Below are 21,968 nucleotides of genomic sequence, written 5' to 3'. Positions count from 1 at the left end.
GGCTACAATCCCTTTCATTCCCAGGCCTAGGAAATGGGGGTTCCCTGTTCAGCCGCCAAGTGCAAAGGCTCTGGAGTCTCCCCAGCAGTTGTCTAGCCCCTCTGGCTACTGGAACCTCCTGGGGCACCCCCTGCGTACCCTTCAGCCCGCTGGTTCCTCTGCTCATTGCCACTGCACCAACACCGCCAAGGCGGAAGCAGACAGTCTGCTCCCAAAACCCCAACTCCACCCAGCTGGTTGGGGTGCCACGTGCCCTGTATCAAAATGTTACCAGACTTCTGCGATCTTTCTCCCCCAAACCCATAACTCCTCATTCCCCACTACCATCTAATCATGAGAAAAATTCCAATAGAGGTATGTCTGCCAATGTACCTAGCCAGTACTCCGCTAAGTTATCAAGGTCAAAACAAGGAAAGTGAGAACCTCATAGCCAAGAGCAGCCTAAGGAGGAATAACTAAATACAATGTGGTATCTTGGACAGTATTCTGGAACAGGAAAAGAGCATTAGGTTAAAACTAAAGAAGTCCAGGGCAGCGTCTGTGGCTCAAAGGAGTAGGGCGCCTGCCCCATATGCTGGCGGTGGTGGGTTCAAACCCAGCCCTGGGCAAAAAAAAAAAAAAAACTAAATAAGTCCAAATAAACTGTGAACTTTAGTGAGTACTTCAGTATTGGATAACTAATACTTTTTTTTGAGACAGAGCCTCAAGCTGTCGCCCTGGGTAGAGTGCTGTAGCATCACAGCTCACAGCAACCTCCAACTCCTGGGCTTAAACGATTCTCTTGCCTCAGCCTCCCAAGTAGCTGGAACTAGCCCGCCACAACGCCCAGCTATTTTTAGAGACGGGGTCTCGCTCTGCTCAGGCTGGTCTCAAACTCATGAGCTCAGGCGATCCACCCGCATCGGCCTCCCAGAGTGCTGAGATTACAGGCATGAGCCACCTTGCCCGGCCCAAAATATTTAAATCTAAAACAAACGCATAAGCTGTAGGGCTGGAGAAATCCAAACACCTCGACTAATTCCATGTGTAAGAAATTATTTTTCTCTCTTCTGCAAAAGACTACCCAGCTTAAGAAAACGACGCAGCCCAGACCTCTGCTTAGCTACCGAAACAAAACAAAAAAAAACCCTGAGGGCGGCGCCCACCAGCCTGGGCGGGGCTGGAGCCGAAACTTCCTGGGCCCCTCTTTCTTTCTATTGGCTAAGAAGGTTCTTCAGGGCTGGACAGAGCGGTCACGAGGCAGGAACCGGAAGCCAGGGTTATAAAGTAAGGGAAGCCAATTCCTTGGCCAAGGTTCCTCTTCCCTTTCCTTCCAGCTCTCTTTTCGTCCTTAACTCTACTCTGTTGCCTAACCGCCTACCACTGCTTTCGCCATGGCCCTCAGCGATGCCGACGTGCAAAAGCAGGTGAGGGGCTGGGGCTGGGTCTCGGGAAGCCGCGGCTCCTGTCCGGGAGGTGGTGACCTGGAGCCTGGCTCAGGGAGGGCGCGGGCCTTGGGCAGCCTAAGTACTGCTGGAGGGTCCACTCCTGCACTTCCCCAGATCCTGCTGGTCTGTTTATGGGAGGGAGATTCGCAAACTTGGGATTTTGTCCTGAGGTTCACGTGACTTCGGCTTAGGTCTTGCTGCTGCCTACTTGCCTGCGCGCCGCCTCCGGGAACTAACTCCCCGGCTCTTCCACTTCTAAAGTCCCTGTTTTCCCGGGCTACTTGTTTTGCTTAGTAGAACGGGGATCTGTGCAAGACTTGATAACAGCCTCTTCACTTTTAAGCCTAAGGGAGGACTCCCGGTTTACGATGGGGGGGGAAAAACAGTGCTCCGGCAGAGACCTGCTTCCTACCAGTTTTCTTTTGAGGTCATTCGCTTTACGAACTGTTAATCTTTATGTTGCGGGGGGGTGTCTCTTCTATCATGAATTAGAATGGCTGGTCTCCCGTTCTTTTGTATATTAATATATACCAAATGCAAAACCTTTTTTTTTTTCTTTTGAGACAGAGTCTCACTATGTCGCCCTCAGTTGAGTGCGTGGCGTCACAGCTCACAGCAACCTCCAACCCTTGGGATTAAGCTATTCTCTTGCCTCAGCCTCCCAAGTAGCTGGGACTGCAGGCACCCGCCACAACGCCTGGCTATTTTTTTGGTTGTAGATGTCTTTGTTGTTTGGCAGGCCCGGCCAGGTTCAAACCCGCCAGCTCCAGTGTATGTGGGTGGCGCCCTAGCCGCTGAGCTACAGCCACCGAGCCCAAAACCTCTTTTTTTTTTTTTTTGCATGTAGGAGCCCCAGTGCCTAACAGGGACACAAAGTAGGTGAGTCAGGGTTTATGAAAAAAATTGTTATGGAGGCCGTGAACCTACATCAATTTTGAAAGTGTAAAATAATTCCTGGGAATCTTGTTTAGTTTCCGTTTAAAAATGTGCCTTACCTTCAAGTCTGTAGGTATTAGGAATATTATAATACCAAGTCGTCGCAGGGAAATAATAGTGGCAGTTTATAGACCTATAATTAACATGAGAAAAATTGGTTTTCATTTGCCCTGCCCATAGATACTTGAAACCTGAGTCCTTGCATTTCTTAGTGGTACTGTGAATAGGTTTTTCAGAGAAGGAAGATTAAAGACTGCAATTTAATCTGTGCGTAGTTTAGGGAACTAAGATTACTTTTTTCCCAAATATTGTACTAGGAAATTTTTCTGACTAAAGCACACTGGCTTATGAGTCGTCTTAGATGAGCAATAAAACATTTCTTCCTTGGATGTTTCCATTTTCTTGAAAATGCCTTCATTTTATTCTTAACCTAGTGTGCACTAAGAAAATGGGGGTTTTTTATTGTATGGTTCTTATGCTAATCACAAAGAGGAAATGGAGAAGACAAAAATGGCATCTATGAAGAAATTAAAGAAATCTTACAATATTCTTATAGAACAATGAGGTTCATGAACATTTATGCTTATTCTGACTTGTGATATAGGAAAATCTTCATGCAGTGGAAAAGTAAACTGTCCTCCATATATTCCTAGTAGTCACAATACTAATTCCCTTCTGCTTGTTCTTTCTCTTTCCCCTTTGTTATAAAATAATACGTTGAAGACTAAAGCTTCCACAGGAAAAACACAGTGGAAAGGTAAAGCAGTGGTGTATTTCCTTGGAATCTAGACAAAAATTATTTTTTCTTTATATGGAATTGAAAGAATGAAGATCTCTTGTCTGTTGTTGTCTCTACATCTACTGAGTGCAATGTGCTGCTTCTTTTTGAGGCGGAGTCTCACTTTATAGCCCTTGATAGAGTGCTGTGGTGTCACAGCTCACAGCAACCTCCAGCTCTTGGGCTTAGGTGATTCTCTTGCCTCAGCCTCCCGAGTAGCTGGGATGACAGGTGCTGGCCACAACACCCAGCTATTTCTTTGTTGCAGTTTGGCTGAGGCCAGGTTCGAACTGGCCACCCTCGGTAAATGGGGCCAGTGCCCTACACACTGAGCCACAAGCGCCACCTGAGTACAGTGTGTTTTGCTCACTGTATTGTCAGCTATGGATAGGCCAACTACCAAGGCCTACTACTACTACATAGTAGTACTTAATAAACCCAGGATTCTTTCACTTCCCCATTATATTAAATATTTGTGTATGTGGTCATTTACTTTGTCAAATTTGGGAAGGAACTCAACCCTGAAAGCCATAACTACTGGATTAGCAGGCAGAAGAAAAAAAATTTTTTTTTTTTTTCCGGAAAGGTCAAATTTTTCTGTCTTAGAGGTAAAGTTAAATATCCTTAAGGGGTTTACTATTTTTCTTCTTGAAACTCTTAAAAATCATGATAATGTTGACCATAAATGGGCTTTGCTGACCTGAGTTAAAATTAGTGTGTTTTGCTCTGAGCTATGCTGATCTAATCAAATCTGGTAGCCCAGGGTCCAGCAGAGTGATAAAGGCAGATAATGCTGATTTGAATCAGAGTCCACATTTAGAGGCCAAACATGTCTTGTAGCATTTATAAACATCAGTTTGATTACTGTACATAGTTAAACTATTTTTAAAATGCCAGACAGAATAAGTACAGTGAGGCTTCAAACAGAACTTGTGAAGACACACCCTTCCCAAATCTGGAGGGGGGGGAGCTGATCTTTTCAGCTAAGTCAGTGGTTTTTCCATACATGTAGCTCTAGATTAGTTACCCTAAATATTTAAGGCTCAAGATTTTAAGTATTGTGTTGTCTATAAAATAGGCTGTAATTATCATAATTTTTTTGGCTCTTCAAAAGTAGGAAGAGAACAGGATGGTAGCTGCGGAAGTCGAAATGTACTAAGGAGTATGTAACCACTCTCCTGTCAAAAAAACAAAAATAAAAAAGGAACAGTAAGTAAAAACAATAAAAAAGGTGCCTGTGGCTCAAGGAGTAGGGTGCTGGCCCCGTATACCAGAGGTGGTGGGTTCAAACCCTGCCCTGGCCAAAAAAAACGGCAACAAAAAACAAAAAAAGGAAAAGTAGGATGGCTCCCATGAATTAATTGATAATGGAATGAATCTGCCTCTACTAAAACCACACTATCTTTTCTTTTAAGATTTTGATGTCACAGGTTGTACTTTTTTTTTTAATTTTTACGTTTTATTTCTTTTTTTTTTTGTAGAGACAGAGTCTCACTTTATGGCCCTCAGTAGAGTGCCGTGGCCTCACACAGCTCACAGCAACCTCCAACTCCTGGGCTTAAGCGATTCTCTTGCCTCAGCCTCCCGAGTAGCTGGGACTACAGGTGCCCGCCACAACGCCCAGCTATTTTTTTGGTTGCAGTTTGGCCGGGGCTGGGTTTGAACCGTCACCCTCGGTATATGGGGCCGACGCCTTACTGACTGAGCCACAGGTGCTGCCCTTTACGTTTTATTTCTATCTGTTATTTAAAGTCAGTGGTAAAAGTCACAACTATAAAATGAATGTATTTAAAAACACAAGAGGCCAGGGTCAGTAGTAGTGGCTCATGCCTGTAATCGTAGCCCTCTGGGAAGCTGAAGCCAGGATGATCCCTTGAGCTCAGGAGTTTGAGACCAGCCTGAGCAAGAGTAGGACCCCCTGTCTCTACTAAAAGTGGAAAAATTAGCTGGGCATTGTGGACACCTATAGTCCCAGCTACTCAGGAGGCTGAGGGAGGAGGATTGCTTGAGCCCAAGCGTTTGAGGTTGTTGTGAGCTAAGCTGATGCTCTATCTCAAAAAATAACAATAAAAAATAAAAATAGGGGCGGCGCCTATGGCTCAGTGAAGTAGGGCACCGGCCCCATATGCCGAGGGTGGCGGGTTCAACCCAGCCCCGGCCAAACTGCAACAAAAAAATAGCCGGGCCTTGTGGCGGGCGCCTGTAGTCCCAGCTGCTCGGAAGGCTGAGGCAAGAGAATCGCGTAAGCCCAAGAGTTAGAGGTTGCTGTGAGCCATGTGACGCCACGACACTCCGAGGGCGGTACATGGGGACTCTGTCTCTACAAAAAAAAAAAAAATAGGGCGGCGCCTGTGGCTCAAGGAGTAGGGTGCCGGTCCCATATGCTGGAGGTGGTGGGTTCAAACCCAGCCCCGGCCAAAAAAAAAATAAAATAAAAAACCAGAAAAGACATTTCAATGACAAAACATGCAATGATCATGAAAATCTGTACACTTTGCCAAGGTGAAAGAATGAAAGAAAATTTGAAACATCCAATCTACAAATATATCATTGACAGAATGTCTCCTAAATAGTAAAAATCATTATTTAAGAATGTTTTTTTCTTTTTTTGAGACAGAGTATCACTATGTAGCCCTCGATACAGTGCCTTGGTGTCACAGCTCACAGCAACCTCCAGTGGGCTTAAGCGATTCTCTTGCCTCAGCCTCCCAGGTACTAGAGGCACCTGCCACAACACCCAGCTATTTTGTTTTTTATATGTTTCATTTCGGCTTGCTTGTTCATTCTTCTTCATTTGAAATTTTTTTTTTTCTGGTCTTCCTTTGGCGATTCTCTTTCCCTTTGCTTCCCTAGTAGCTGGGATTACAGGCGCTCGCCACAACGTCCGGCTTATTTTTTTTTTTTTTGGCTGGGGCTGGGTTTGAACCCACCACTTCCAGCATATGGAGCCGGCGCCCTACTCCTTTGAGCCACAGGCACCGCCCATGTCCAGCTTATTTTTGATGTTAGTAGAGACAGGGTTTGACTCTAGCTTACTGCTGCTCATACTGGTCTTGAACCTCCGAGCTCAGGCAATCCACCCGCCTCAGCTTCCCACAGCACTGGGACTACGGGTGTGAGCCACCACACCCAGCCAACACTCAGCTATTTTTTTACTGTTGTAGTTGTCGTTGTTTGGCAGACCCGGGCGGGTTTCAAACCCACCAGCCCCAGTGTATGTGGCCAGCGGCCTAGCTTCTGAGCTACAGGTGCCAAGCCAAGATTTTTTTTTTTTTTTTTTTTTTTTTGAGACAGAGTCTCACTTTATCTCCCCTTGGTAGAGTGCTGTGGCATTGTAGCCCACGGCAACCTCAAACTCCTGTGCTTAAGCAATTCTCTTGCCTCAGCTCCTGAGTAGCTGGGAGTTCAGGCCCCCGCCACAATGCTGGGCTGTTTTTTGTTTTTTTTTGAGACAGAGCCTCAAGCTGTTGGCCTGGATAGAGTGATGTGGCATCACAGCTCACAGCAACCTCCAACTCCTGGGCTCAAACGATTATCCTGCCTCCGCCTCCCAAGCAGCTGGGACTACAGGTGCCTGCCACAACGCCCGGCTATTTTTTGGTTGCAGCCATCATTGTTGTTTGGTGGGCCAGGGCTGGATTCCAACCTGCCAGCTAAGGTGTATGTGGCTGGTGCCTTAGCTGCTTGAGCCACAGGCACCAAGCCCCACAACCCCGGGCTATTTTTAGGAGGTCTCACTCTGGCTCAGTATGATCTCCAACCGTGAGCTCAGACAATCTATGTGCCTTGGCCTCCCAAGTGCTGGGATTATAGTCATGAGCCACTATGCCTGACCTAAGTATTAAGTATTGTTAACTCACTTATTTTTTTCTTTCTTTTTTTTTTTTTTTTGAGATAGAGTCTCAAGCTGTGGCACCGGGTAGAGTGATGTGGCATCACAGCTCACAGCAACCTCCAACTCCTGGGCTTAAGCGATTGTCTTGCCTCAGCCTCCCAAGTAGCTGGGACTACAGGCGCCCACCACAACGCCCGGCTATTTTTTGGTTGCAGTTTGGCCGGGACCGGGTTTGAACCCGCCACCCTCGGTATATGGGGCCGGCGCCTTACCGACTGAGCCACAGGCATCGCCCCGGTTTTTTTTTTTTTTTTTTTGAGTGAGAGTCTTACCCTGTTGCCCAAGCAAGAGTGCCATCGTGTCAGTCTAGCTCACAGTGACCTCAGGTTCCTGGATTCAAGTGATCCTCTTGTCTCAGCCTCCCAAGTAGCTGGAACTATAGGTGTCAGCTGTAGCACCTAGCTAAGATTTATGGTATCTTTGTGTTACATGGAAGAGCTGCTGTAAGAATTGTTTCTGGGCATCTAAATGGGACTTGTTGATTTCTTTTTCAATTAGGTTGTAATTTGTACATAAAAATGCTACTGATTTTTATATGTTCATTTTGTACCCTGTAGCTTTACTGAAAATTCATTTATTAACTGTCAAAAAAAAAAAAGAATTGTTTCTGGGCGGCGCCTGTGGCTCAGTGGGTAGGGCGCCGGCCCCATATACCCAGGGTGGTGGGTTCAAACCCGCCCCGGCTGAACTGCAACAAAAAAATAGCCGGGCGTTGTGGCGGGCGCCTATAGTCCCAGCTGATCGGGAGGCTGAGGCAGGAGAATCGCCTAAGCCCAAGAGTTAGAGGTTGCTGTGAGCTGTGACGTCATCGCCCTCTACCCGAGGGCGGTACAGTGAGACTCTGTGTCTACAAAAAAAAAAAAAAAAGTGGTGATAAGATCCTCTGCTATCTCTGATCTTTGCCCTTTTGGGGGAGAGTAGGGTAGAGCATTACATGATAAAATAGGAGTTTGTAAGGATCTCTCTGAAGCAGCATAGAGTAGATGGAACCAGACTGGTGGCAGGAAAAAAAAAATGGGAGCTGTTGTAATAATTCAGCTGCGAGATGATGGCATAGACTAGGGTAATGGTTAGAGGATGGAGAGACGTAGACAAGTTGAAGAACTATTATGAGAGAATTATAGGTTTTTATTGGAAATGAGGAAAGAGGAAGAGCCAAAGTTGGGTGTTGGTGCCAATCCCTGAGGTAGGTCAGAGTGAGAGGTGGGAGGAGGAGTGGTAAGGAGGTGAGTCTTGAATGTGTTAGATTTCGGTTACTCTGAGTAGGTTATTCAAAAAGGGCCGGGTAGAAGCAGAGGAAAAGAGGGTGACCTCACAGGAGACTAAAGAAGAGAACAGAAGGGAAGTCATGAAAGCAAAGGCAAGAGATTATTTGAGAAGGAAAGGATGGTCAACACATTAACTGATGCCAAAAGAATAAGAGAGAGAATGCCAGGATTCAAGGGCAAGGAGATTGCTGTCACTTTATGAGAGTTCTGTGGAGAGCAGAAGTCAGACAGAAGTATATTGAGAGTAAGAGGGAAGAAAGTTGAAAGCATAAAGGTAGGTAGCTCTGGTACATTTCCTCAGAGTTGGAGAAGAGAACTAGAGGGTGCTGCCCCGCATGAAGTGGAGGGAGATACCTAGGATCTCATGTGTCCCATGCATTCCAAGTTCCTTGAAGGAAGGATGCTGTCCTCTTTACCTGTGTTATTGAATATTATATCTGACGAATCTGCTAGAACAAATTCCAGATTATACATTTTCAGAGGCCAGAAACTATCTCATTTGTTCTTGTACTTAGCACCTAGTTCATAATATGGAACAAACGACTGATCATTGAACAAATCAAAAAACATGCTGTGTTTCCTTCTCTTGCTGAATTCAAAAATAACCTTTTTTTCTTACAGATTAAGCATATGATGGCTTTCATTGAACAAGAAGCCAATGAAAAGGCAGAAGAAATAGATGCAAAGGTGAGATAAATTTTCTAGTTTTAAGAATTTATCAAAATTTCATATTGTTTTGCTTTCCTAATTGATATTATTAGTAAAATTAACATCACATTGCATAGGAATAATACATGTCTGTAACTTTAATGTTAAATAATAGTCAAATAGTCAAAGCCCAGCCCTTGACCAAATTTTATAGATAGTAATCCAAATCTTTGAATCTCCAAATTCTAGTTCACGTACGGTGGCTCACATCTGTAATCCTAACAACTCGGGAGGCTGAGATGGGAGGATTGCTTGAGACCGGGATTCAAGACCAGCCCTGGTAACCTGGCAAGACCTTGTCTCTGAAAAGATTTTTTTTTTTTTTTTTTTTTTTTTTTTTTTTTTTGAGAGAGCCTCAAGCTGTCGCCCTGGGGAGAATGCTATGGCATAACGGCTCACAGCATCTTCCAACTCCTGGGCTCAAGTGATTCTCCTGCCTCCGCCTCCCAAGTAGCTGGGACTACAGGCACCCGCCACAACAACCGGCTGTTTTTTGGTTGCAGCCGTCATTGTTGTTTGGTGGGCCCAGGCTGGATTTGAACCCACCAGCTCCAATGTATGTGGCTGGCACCTTAGCCACTTGAGCCACAGGCGCTGAGCCTTTTTTTTTTCTTTTTTTTCTGAGACAGAGTTTTACTGTATTGCCCCGGTAGAGTGCTATGGCATCACAGCTCACAGCAAACTCAAACTCTTGGGCTTAAGAGATTCTCTTGCCTCAGCCTCCCTAGTAGCTGGGACCACAGGCACTCACCACAATGCCCACCTATTTTTGTAGTGGTGGTTGTTTAGCAGGCCTGGGGTGGGTTTGAACCTGCCAGCCCTGGTGTATGTAACTGGCACCCTAACCACTGAGCTATGGGCACCCCGCCTGAAAAATTTTTTTTTTTTAGAGACAGAGTCTTACTTTGTCACCCTTGGTAGAGTGCCGTAATGTCACACTCAAAGCAACCTCTAGCTCTTGGGCTTAGGCAATTTTCTTGCCTCAGCTTCCCTAGTAGCTGGGACTATAGGCGCCTACCACAATGCCTGTTTTTTTGTTTGTTTGTTTGTTTGTTTTTGGTTGCAGTTTGGCCAGAGCTGGGTTCAAACCCACCACCCTTGCTATATGGGGTTGGTACCCTACTCATTGAGCCACAGGTGCTGCCCCCAAATTTTTTTATTGAGATAGTCTTACTCTATTGGGATTGAGTGCTATGTTGTCATGATCACAGCAACCTCAAACTGTTCGGCCCAGGTAATTCTTTTACCTCAGTCTCCCAAGTAGCTGGGGCTACAGGTGCCTGCCACAATGCCTACTAGCTTTTTTTTCTATTTGTAGAGAAGGGGTCTCACTTTGCTTAGGCTAGTCTCGAACTCCTGAGCTCGGGCAATCCAACCACCTTGGGCTGTCAGAGCATTAGGATTACAGGCATGAGCCACCGCACCTGTCCTCTAAAAAGATTTCTTTTTGAGACAGTCTAAAGCTGTCGCCCTGGGTAGAATGCCGTGGCATAGTAGCTCACAGCAACCTCCAACTCTTGGGCTCAAGTGATCCTCTTACTTCAGTTTTTCTGCTTTTTTTTCTTTCTTTTTTTTTTTTTTTTTTAAGTAAAGACAGGGTCTCACTTTTTGATCAGGCTGGTCTTGAACCATTGAGCTCAAGCTATCTACCTGCCTCAGCTTCCTGAGTGCTAGGATTACAGGCATGAGCCACCTTGCCCAGCCAGATTTTTTTATATTAGCTGCTAATGATGGCATGTGCCTATAGTCCCGACCACTCTGAAGGCTGGAGCAGAAGGATCCCTGGAGCTCAGGAATGTGAGGTTGCAGTGTGCTGTCATGACACCACTATACTTCAGCCTCGGTAACAGAGCAAGACCCTATCTCTAAAAAATTTAATTAAGTTAACTCCAAAATTCTGTGTCCTTTCCTTAGCCCACTAATAAGCAAGTGGATTAAATTTGGAATATAGTAATTTTTCTCATGAATAGAATCTCCTATCTCATTATATCCTTTCTAACTTTTTTTTGCTGGGGGTTATTTGATCAAATATGTAGTTTTCTGGTTCATTGTTAATCATGAAAATTGCTGGTCTTTTGGGTAAATTAGAAGTAGTCTTCAAAAATGAGTCACAATAAACTTTTTTTTTTTTTTGGTAGAGACAGAGTCTCACTTTATCATCCCCAGTAGAGTGCAGTGGCGTCACACAGCTCACAGCAACCTCCAATTCCTGGACTTAGGTGATTCTCTTGCCTCAGCCTCCTGAATAACTGGGACTACAGGTGCCCACCACAATGCCTGGCTATTTTTTTTGTTGCAGTTCGGCCGGGGCTGGGTTTGAACCATCACCGTCAGTATATGGAGCTGGCGCCCTACCCACTGAGCTACAGGCGCCGCCCTATAAATTTTCCATTTTATATATGGAATAAGTGATCAGAAGCAAGTACTCTTGGTCACCACCTACTTCAAGTAAAATTGTTCATCAAAATCTGATGTAATGGCTGGGCTAGGTGACTCTTTGCCATACTCCTAGCACTCTAGGGGGCCAAGGTAGGTGGAGCCCTTGAGCTCAGGAGTTCAAGACCAGCCTGAGCCAAGACCAAGATCACATCTTTACTAAAAATAGGAAAACTAGCTAGGCCTAGTGGTGTACACCTCTAGTCCCAGCTACTCAGGAGGCTAAGGTAAGAGGATCTCTTGAGCCCAAGAGTTTGAGGTTGCTGTAAACTATAAGGCCATGGCACTCTACCCAGGACTACAGAGTGAGACTCTGTCTTAAAGAAAGAAAGAAAAAAAGAAGTCTGGCTCGGTGCCTGTAGCTTAGTGAGTAGGGCACTGGCCACATACACTGAGGCTGGCAGGTTTAAGCCCGGCCCAGGCCTGCTAAACAACAATGACAACTGCAACCAAAAAATAGTCAGGTGTTGTGGCAGGCGCCTATAGTCCCAGCTGCTTGAGAGGCTGAGGCAAGAGAATCGCTTAAGCCCAAGAGTTTGAGGTTGCGATGAGCTGGTACGCCAAGGCACTCTACCGAGGGCAACATAATGAGACTCTGTCTCAAAAAAAAAAAAGTCTGATGTAATGAATTCAAATATTAACTCTAGCTCAGCACCTGTAGCTCAAGCAGCTAACACGCTAGCCACATGCAGCAGAGCTGGCGGGTTTGAATCCAGCCCGGACCTGCCAAACAACAATGACAGCTACAACGAAAAAAAAAAAAAATAGCTGGGCGTTGTGGCAGACACCTGTAGTCCCAGCTATTTGGGAGGCTGAGGCAAGAGAATCATTTAAGCCCAGGAGTTGGAGGTTGCTGTGAGCTGTGATGCCACTGCACTCTACCCAGGGCAACAGCTTGAGGCTCTGTCTCAAAAAAATAAATAAATAAAATATTAACTCTTTCATTCTATAGGCAGAAGAAGAGTTCAACATTGAAAAAGGTCGGCTTGTGCAAACCCAAAGACTAAAGATTATGGAATACTATGAGAAGAAAGAGAAGCAGATTGAGCAACAGAAGAAAATGTAAGTGGGTCCTGGTTACAGAACTAAGCTGAGGAAGCTTTCAAAAGTCCCTGAGGGCTCAGCGCCTATAGCACAGTGGTTACAGTGCCAGCCACATACACCGAGGGTGGCAGGTTCAAACCCAGCCCGGGCCAGCTAAACAACTGCAACAAAAAAATAGCTGGGTATTGTGGTGGGCGCCTGTAGTCTGAGCTGCTTGGGAGGCTGAGGCAGGAGAATCGCTTAAGGTCAAGAGTTTGAAGCTGCTGTGAGCTGTGATGCCATGGTACTCTACTGAGGGCAACATAGTAAGACTCTGTCTCAAAAAAAAAGAAAAGGGTGGCGCCTGTGGCTCAAGGAGTAGGGCGCCAGTCCCATATGCCGGAGGTGGTGGGTTCAAACCCAGCCCCGGCCAAAAACCACAAAAAAAAAAAAAAAAAAAAAAAAACAAAAAGAAAAGTCACTGAGAAAACCAGGAGAGGTGGCTCACGCCTGTAATCCCAGCACTCTGGGAGGCCAAGGCGGGTGGATTGCCTGAGCTCACAGGTTCTAGATCAGCCTGAGCCAGAGCCAGACCTTGTCTCTAAAAATAACCGGGTATTGTGGTAGGCACCTGTAGTCCCAGCTACTCAGGAGGCTGAAGCAAGAGAATCACTTGAGCCCAGGAGTTTGGGTTGCTATGATCTATGACGCCACAGCACTCTACCCAGGGCAACAAGGTAAGACTCTTGTCTCAAAAAAAAAAAAAAATTTACTGAGAAGCTGGATGCCCTGGTTTATGACGCTAATCCTGGGAGTCTGAGGCCGGAGGATCACTTGAGGCCAAGAATTTGAGATCTGCGTGGACAACATGGCAAGACCTCGTCTCTACAAAAAAAAAAAAAAAAATAGAAAGATTACCCAGGTATGGTGGCGTCCACCTATAATCTCAGCTACTTAGGAGGCTGAGGCAAGAGCATACCTTCAGCCTCAAAGTTTGAGGTTGCATTGAGCTGTGGTGACACCACTGTATTCTAGCCTAGGAGACAGTGAAACTTGTCTCAAAAGGAAAAAAAGGTGGCTGAAACCTTTAGGGATTCAGGCAGATGTGAGTTCAGGTCTTAACTTGACCACCTGCTATTTATCTGACAAGTTGTTCAACGTTTTTTCTTCATTTGCAAAAATGGAAGCCTCATAGGATCACCAAAATATTAGATTGCAATAACTGATAGGAAAGCGTTTGCCTTGTAGTGGAGCACTCAGTATTTTCTTATCTTTGTTTTTTTTGGTGTTTGTTTGTTTGAGACAGAGTCTCACTTTGACACCCTTGGTAGAGTGCCTTGGGATCATAGCTCACAGCAACCTCAAACTCTTGGGCTCAAGTAATCCTCTTTCCTCAGTCTCCCAAGTAGCTGGGACTACAGGCCTGCCACAATTCCTGGCTATTTTTAGAGACGGGGTCTTGCTCTTGCTTAGGCTAGTCTCAAACTCCTGAACTCAAGCAGTCTACTGCCCTCAGCCTCCCAGAGTGCTAGAATTACAGGTTGTGGGAGCTACCTTACCCGCCCTATTTTCTTATTTTCGAAAATAAGTTGGTAAAAAACATTAAAAGTATTTCAATACTGTTTTCATTGGTTCATTAGAAAAAGAAGTATCTGTTGTTTATCGTATGTTCATTGTACATACGTAGGAAGTGGTAATATTTCTCTATATCTTTTATGCTGTACTGATACTATTTTTCCATACCTTTTTGCAGTCAGATGTCCAATTTGATGAATCAAGCAAGGCTCAAAGTGCTAAGAGCAAGAGATGACCTTATCACAGTGAGTAATTAGCCCCAATAGTTATAAAATGTTTCTTTATATGCCTGTTGTAGATGATCACCACTTAACATTAATAAATGAGCCTGGTGTGGTGGTGCATGCCTACTGTCCCAGCTACTCGGAAGGCTGAGACGGGAGGATCATTTAGAGCCCAGAAATTTGAGGTTGCAGTGAGTTTTGATGACACTATTGCACTCTATTCTGGGCAGCAGAGTGAGATCCTGTTTCTTAAAAATAATTACCAAAGGAGTAGTAAGAGCCTTTGAAGGCAATGTTGGCAGCAAAATGTTACTAGCTCAGGACAACTGTTAGGTAGTGTCTTTACAAAAATTTTGAGTGTCATTAATCAATAGTTGATTTCCTATCAGAGGACTCAAATTTCTTTAGCAAGCTGAATTGATGAGCTTAGTTTATACTCTGACCTTAGAATAATATTAATAGGGTGGCGCCTGTGGCTCAGTGAGCAGGGCGCCGACCCCATATACCGAGGGTGGCGGGTTCAAACCCAGCCCCGGCCAAACTGCAACAAAAAAATAGCCGGGCGTTGTGGTGGGCGCCTGTAGTCCCAGCTACTCGGGAGGCTGAGGCAGGAGAATCGCCTAAGCCCAGGACTTGGAGGTTGCTGTGAGCTGTGTGACGCCACAGCACTCTACCGAGGGCAATAAAGTGAGACTCTGTCTCTACAAAAAAAAAAAAAGAATAATATTAATAGTATGAGCTTAGAGAAGGTGGTTTGTTACAGAAGAGCTTGGGCTTAAGAGTCAGTCAACTTTGAGTTTAAATGTCAATTCAGCTATTTTTATTTGTCTAGATTACTTTTTATTTTGTAAGACTAGTGTAAATTATTATTCCTGACGCCCCAATTTCTACTTATGTTAATTATGTGTATTATCTATAGTCCTGTATATTAATCAGGATACTTGGCTCACAGGGTTGTTATGAGGATTGGATGAGAGGACACATTTCTATCTTACACCTCATAACATAACACTTGATATGTGGTACTTGTTTAGGAAATGTTAGTTCCTTTCCCCACCTTTGTCTCTTCCAGTGCTAACTTTCTCATAATAGGCTAGTGTAGTTAAATGTTTGCCCAGCTTATTGATGTCAATGCCCAGAAAGCCCCTTGATCTTTCTGCCTCAGCTTCCCAAGTAGCTAGGACTACAGGCACGTGTCACAACACCCAGCTAATTTTTTGAATTTTCTGTAAGATGGAGTCTTGCTTTTGTGCCTAGGCTGGTCTCAAACTCATGGCCTCAACTAATACTTTCACCTCAACTTCCCAAAGTGCTGGGATTACAGATGTAAGCCACTATTCTCAGCCATATGCTGCCTTTTTTGAAGACTAATGATATTAAAAGTAGGATGGATTCTGAGGAAGATCATCTAATATATTACAGAAATGTTTTCGATGATACAGTCTCTGATCCTGCGCTTGTCTTAGATAGCAGACCTAGCCTTTGTAACCAGATGTAAACAACCCAATGGTAAAGTAGATTTGGTGGTGGTGGAAGTGGTGGTTGTGTGGTTGTTGTTTTGAGACAGAGTCTCATTCTCTGGCCCTGGGAAATGTGCTGTGACGTCATAGCTCACAGCAGCTTCAAACTCCTGGGCTCAACTGATCCTCTTGCCTTAGCCTCCCAAGTAACTGGGACTACAGGTACTCACCACCACACCCAGCTAATTTTTCTATTTGTAGTAGCTACAGGATCTCAAGCTTGCTCAAGTTGGTCTTGAACTCTTGAGCTCAAGCATTCCACCTGCCTCGGCCTCCAAGAGTGCTAGGATTACAGGCATGAGCCACTGCACCCAGCCAGAGACGTGGTTTTGATGCTGACTTGATACTGACATCATAACCAGGCTTTGGTTTTTTGCTTCTCAGGACCAGACCCTTAATATTTTCAGAATCCTCAGAGTCAGTTAGTTCACTTAGATATTCTTTTCCAAGTTCGTAAAATACTGACATATTAAGCTAGCACGTGAGCTGCAGTAGTCTGCAGTGTGGTGCACATCTCACCTTGGAAAATGTACGTGAGGAGCGAGGTTATAACCAGAAAATTTGAATTTAGAAAAGTTTTAAAACTCCTTGATTCACTCATTCCCATATTTTCCATAGTACAGCGGTTCTCAACCTGTGGGTCACAACCCCTTTGTAACAATGAAAATACATTGCGGCATGAGGAAGGTTGAGAACCACTGCCACAGTAGGTTACAGGTCAGCCTTACTTAATTTATTCTCGTAAACTTCCCCTGTCTCCATACTTTTACTGTCCACCCCATTCATGTGACCAGTGTTGACATGTTCATTCCAGAGGGAAAATGCCCTAGGGATCTCTTCGTGGTGAGAGGCGGATTATTTTTCTCAGCTGCATATTTTATGTGCAGGGTGAATGGCCTTACCCAAGATGCTTGGGACCAAACATGTTTCATATTTTGTATTTATCTAGATTTTGGAATATGTGCATATATATATATAATGTGATCTCTCCGAGATGGGACCTAGGTCTAAACACAAAATTATAATTTATTTCATATAGAGGTTATACACATAGCTTAAAGGTAATTTTATGTAATATATTTAATAATTTTGTGCATGAAATAAAGTTTTATTAAGTACTGTTCTGTGGAATTTTCTACTTGTGGTATTTGTGCTCAAAAAGTTTCAGATTTGGGGGCATTTCAGATTTTGGTTTCCACCGTGGAGATGTTCAGCCTGTAGCATATACTTCAACTGTTTGTGCCAATAAGCTTCCTAATTTTTTTTTTTTTTTTTGCAGTTTTTGGCCAGGGCTGGGTTTGAACCTGCCACCTCCAGCATATGGGGCCGGTGCCCTACCCCTTTGAGCCACAGGTGCAGCCCTAAGCTTCCTAAATTTTAAAGCCTTAAAATTAACTTCTTACTAGACTGTCAATTTTCACTAATAACACTCCTGTGGGCTTGATTGTTCTGAGAGACACCTAAAATTACAGGTGGTTTTGTGATTGAGTCTTTTTTTATTTTTTTTTGAGACAGTCTCACTCTTGTCCTGCATTGAGTGCTGTAGTGTCATTGCCCACAGCAATCTCAAACACTTGGACTCAAGTGACTCAGTGTCCCCTTCCCCACCCCCAGTACCTCAGTAGCTGTGATTAGAGGCCTGTGCTACCACACACAGCTAAATTTTCTATTTTTAGTAGAGATAGGGTCCTATTCTTGCTCAGGCTGGTCTTGAAATCCTGAGTTCAAGGGATCCTCCTGCCTCTGCCTCCCAGAGTGCTAGGATTATAGGCATGAGCCACGGCGCCCGGCCTTTGTTTTTTCTTTTCTTTTCTTTTTTTTTGAAACAGAGTCTCAAGCTGTCGCCCTGGATAGAGTGCCGTGGCATTACAGCTCACAGCAAACTCAGACTCTTGGGCTTAAGCGAGTCTCTTGCCTCAGCCTCCCAAGTAGCTGGAACTACAAGCGCCCGCAACATTGCCCAGCTTTATTTTCTTCTTGTTGTTTTTAGCTGGCCCAGACTGGGTTCGGACCCAGCAGCCTCAGTGTATGTGAAGGGTGCCCTACCCACTGAGATATGGGCACTACCCATTTTTCTTTTAAATATATACTCTTTCTTTAAGCTTAAGGAAGACATTCTTCACATTACTTCTCTCTGTTCTGGCCTAACCCAGAATTCTAACCCCTTTAGTCTCTAGGTCTCTGCAAGGCTATTTCTTGCTATGATGGTTTTATTGTTTTTTGTTTTGGGGGTACAGAGTTTCACTTCATTGCCCTTGGTAGAGTGCTGTGGCATCACAGCTCACAGCAACTTCAAATTCTTGGGCTTAAGTGATTTTCTTGCCTCAGCCTCCCAAATAGCTGGGTCTATAGGTGCCCACCACAATGCCCAGCTATTTTTTGGTTGTTGTAGTTGTCATTGTTGTTTGGCAGGCCCAGGCGGGTTTGAACCCGCCAGCCCCAGTGTATGTGGCCAGCATCCTAGCCGCTGAGCTACAGGCGCCAAGCCTGCTGTGATGGTTTTAGTCTGTGCAGATTTAGATTGTGCAGAATATAGGGCAATGGCCATTTATTTCTGTGGGGGAGATTTTGAGGCTATGCTATCTGTTGAATCTTCAGGAACTAGCAAAATCTTAAAACTAATCACCTGCAACACAGTGAAAAGAATGTTGACCTTAGAATTTCTTCGTTGTTTTTTTTTTTTTTTTTTGAGACAGAGCCTCAAACTGTCACCCTTGATAAGTACTGTGACATCACAGCTCACAGCAACCTCAAACTCTTGGGCTTAAGCCATTCTCTTGCCTCAGCCTCCCAAGTAGCTGGGACTACAGGCACCCGCCACAACGCCCGGCTATTTTTTGTTGTAGTTGTCGTTGTTTAGCTGGCCCAGGGTGGGTTCAACAGCCTTGGTGTATGTGGCTGGTGCCGTAACCACTGTGCTACGGCCGCCGAGCCTGACCTTAGAATTTCTGTACTGGGTTCCTTTAATAGCAATCATGAAAGACATACCTCTGTCAGTGACATGCCTAAAATAAAGCTGGCTGAGGCATGATGAGAAATAGAACTAGAGCTACAGGGCCCAGCATAGCCAGTGAGACGAGTCCCACCCATGCGGAGAGGCACAGACTATCATCTGATAAGGGCGTATTTAGCAGAAGAATGATTGGATTGTTTGAATATTTCTGTTAACTTTCAAAATACTTGGTTTTGTTTGATTGTTTAAGGCTTCAAACTGTAGTATTTGGCTGTAACTTGGTCCTCCTCTTAAATAGGATCCTGTTAGAAAAGGACTTCTGGGCGGTGCTTGTGGCTCAGTGAGTAGGGTGCCAGTCCCATATGCCGGAGGTGGCGGGTTCAAACCCAGCCCCGGCCAAAAACCACAAAAAAAAAAAAAAGAAAAGGACTTCTATGTTGGGTTGTAATAGGGAACCAACAAAAAAAGCATTTTCTGTCCTTTTTTGATTTTTTTTTTTTTTTTTTTTTTTTTTTTGTAGAGACACAGTCTCACTTTATCGCCCTCGGTAGAGTGCCGTGGTGTCACACAGCTCACAGCAACCTCCAACTCCTGGGCTTAGGCGATTCTCTTGCCTCAGCCTCCCGAGTAGCTGGGACTACAGGTGCCTGCCACAACGCCTGGCTATTTTTTTGTTGCAGTTTGGCCAGGGCTGGGTTTGAACCCGTCACCCTCGGTATATGGGGCCGGCGCCCTGCTCACTGAGCCACAGGCGCCGCCCCTTTTTTTGATTTATTAACAAACAGGAATCTTGGAGTGATTTGATAATTTTCATCACTTTATCATAAAACAGTTTTTTGGAGAAATATTAATCATTATGTTAAGACTGTATTTTAAAGTTTACGTTAAGTAATTATGGTGCAACATCCTACTTTTTCTCATTTGACAAGTAGAGTGCTCTGTTTAATTTTACTTAAAATATAGTTACACATATAAACAAGTATAAGTATGATTCGTTTATCAAAGAATAGCATTAAATCATGTTTGGTTTAGGAACAGATTATGTATTATAATGTAAACTGAAATATTGGAATAAGTAAACAGTGCTTTATATGTTAAATGTTTCTAAAGTAGACTTACATTCATCATTTGGTATTTGGAATTCTTGTATTTTGGGCTTAAGGTCAACTGGTTTATTTTTGTTTTTGTGGGAGGGAGAGATTCTAATAACAAATAAGAGACTTAGTATAAATATTTCTCTGCAGAGAATTCACTGTAGGTAGTTAGTCTTTGTTTCCAGGTAAACGAAAGACCGAATTGGATATAATACCCTTATACAGGGTATCCGTAAAGGTTGTGCGCATTTCAAATTGTACACGAACTTTATGGACACTCTGTATTTAAGGCTGTAGTGGGGCAGGGCCACCATTCTTTTTACTAACTAGCATAGTAGATGATGTTGTTGAGATCTATGTCTACTTTACTTTTTACTAAAAAACATTTAAAAATTGGACATACCTGGGCACAGTGACTCACACCTGTAATCCTAGCACTCTGGGTGGCTGAGACTGGTGAATCACTTAAGCTCAGGAATAAAAGACCAGCCTGAGCCAGAGCAAGACACCCCCCTCTCTAAAAATAACCAGGCATTGTGGCTAGGCACTGTGGCTCACGCCTGTAATCCTAGCACCCTGGGAGGCCGAGGTGGGCAGATTGCCTGAGCTCACAGGTTTGAGACCAGCCTGAGCCAGAACAAGACCTTGTCTCTAAAAAAAATAGCCAGACGTTGTAGTGGACACCTGTAGTCCCAGCTACTTGGGAGGCTGAGGCAAGAGAATCACCTAAGCCCAAGAGACTGAAGTTGCGACCTAGTCACCGAGCCACAGGCGCCACCCAGTTTTTTGTTTTGTTTTGTTTTGTTTTTTCGAGGCAGACTTTCACTGGGTTGCCCTTGACAGAAGGCCGTGGCATCATACCACACAGCAACCTCAAACTCTTGGGCTTGAGAGCTCCTTTTCCCTCAGCCACCCTAGTAGCTGGGACTATACGCACCCACCACAATGCTTGGCTATCTTTTAGAGACAGGCTCTCCCTCTTGTTCAGGCTGGTCTCTAACTTCTGAGCTCACCTGCTTCTACCTCCCAAAGTGCTAGAACCACAGGCGTCAGCCACCACACCCAGCCCTTGTCTGTTTTTTTGTTTTTTTTTTTGTAGAGACAGAGTCTCACTTTATGGCCCTCGGTAGAGTGCCGTGGCCTCACACAGCTCACAGCAACCTCCAACTCCTGGGCTTAAGCGATTCTCTTGCCTCAGCCTCCCGAGTAGCTGGGACTACAGGCGCCCGCCAAAACGCCCGGCTCCTTGTCTGTTTTTTTAATTTAAAAAATGGAATCATCTTGTGTAACTGTCATAATAGCTTTCTTTTCAAAGCTATGTTACGTAAATCTTTCCATGTCAATTGTATAGGTTTTTGAACCAATCGATATCTGATTTATTCTTCTGCTGGAATGTTAAGGATGGTGGGAAGAAGGATGGTGTTTCATGCTTCCTTGTATCAGTGTACCTAGCATATGTAGGCAGAAAGCCTATAAATAAGCCTTTAAATGGTTCCATTTTGCGAAGGCAAGTTTGAAGTCTTTCGTGAGTTAGAAAGGAAAAAAACCTGGATAGAACTCCATATGTGGCTAAAGGCCTGGTCACGTAGAAGTGATTAAAGGCCTGCCTTTGTGAGGGCAGGCCAGCAGGCAGGTACGTGTATATATATCTCAGGAATTTCCAGACTACTCCCTAAAGATGAATGACTGCCTCCAGATGGTCTGTTAAAGGTCAAGCATTCAAACAGCTTATTCCCCCCCAACCTTGTTACCTTGTTTTATGGTTTTGTTTTTGATTACATAGCATAAGAATAACTTTGGATAATGCTGGTGAAGTGGTTATCGGTTAATCCCTCAACCCGTAGGCGCAAGGCAGTGAGAGGCCTGGGGCTAAGGTTTAAGCCATATGTTTATTGATTAATTGTGTGTACGTGTAGGATTGCCTACATAAGCTTTGGTGGAAGAAATAAAGTTGCTGCATGCCATGAGAGAGTTACAGCCTTCCTTGTTGGCCATACAATTTCATTGCAGAGTCTTAATCACTGCGGCACCGCACCAGGCAACTTTCGCAGAGTGCTTTATCATCTATCTCAGGGAATACATGTTGAATGAAAACCAGCAATAAAATGTGCAGTTACTGGGCAGGAGCCAC

The 21,968-nt window shown here is 44.5% G+C and overlaps 1 protein-coding gene across 3 annotated transcripts in view; it reads left to right on the top strand.

The window, feature by feature from the left end:
- Window positions 1-1,252: 1,252 nt before the first annotated feature.
- ATP6V1E1 (ATPase H+ transporting V1 subunit E1) overlaps window positions 1,253-21,968 on the top strand; it is a 30,301-nt gene continuing 9,585 nt past the window's right edge. The window contains exons 1-5 of one of the 3 annotated variants that reach the window (XM_053557973.1): window positions 1,255-1,406; window positions 3,087-3,120; window positions 8,926-8,991; window positions 12,401-12,510; window positions 14,225-14,291. In XM_053557973.1, the coding sequence (XP_053413948.1) occupies window positions 1,387-1,406; window positions 3,087-3,120; window positions 8,926-8,991; window positions 12,401-12,510; window positions 14,225-14,291 (297 nt within the window). In that variant the 5' untranslated portion in view covers window positions 1,255-1,386. Of the gene's footprint in view, window positions 1,407-2,284; window positions 2,307-3,086; window positions 3,121-8,925; window positions 8,992-12,400; window positions 12,511-14,224; window positions 14,292-21,968 lie in introns of those variants that run through there. The other 2 variants (XM_053557975.1, XM_053557974.1) reach the window with 2 other exon arrangements.

This window comes from Nycticebus coucang, chromosome 12 (assembly GCF_027406575.1).
Source record: "Nycticebus coucang isolate mNycCou1 chromosome 12, mNycCou1.pri, whole genome shotgun sequence".
NCBI lineage: Eukaryota > Metazoa > Chordata > Mammalia > Primates > Lorisidae > Nycticebus > Nycticebus coucang.
The sequence above is the reverse complement of the archived record's forward strand: the minus strand, read 5'-3'. Positions and strand labels throughout refer to the sequence as shown.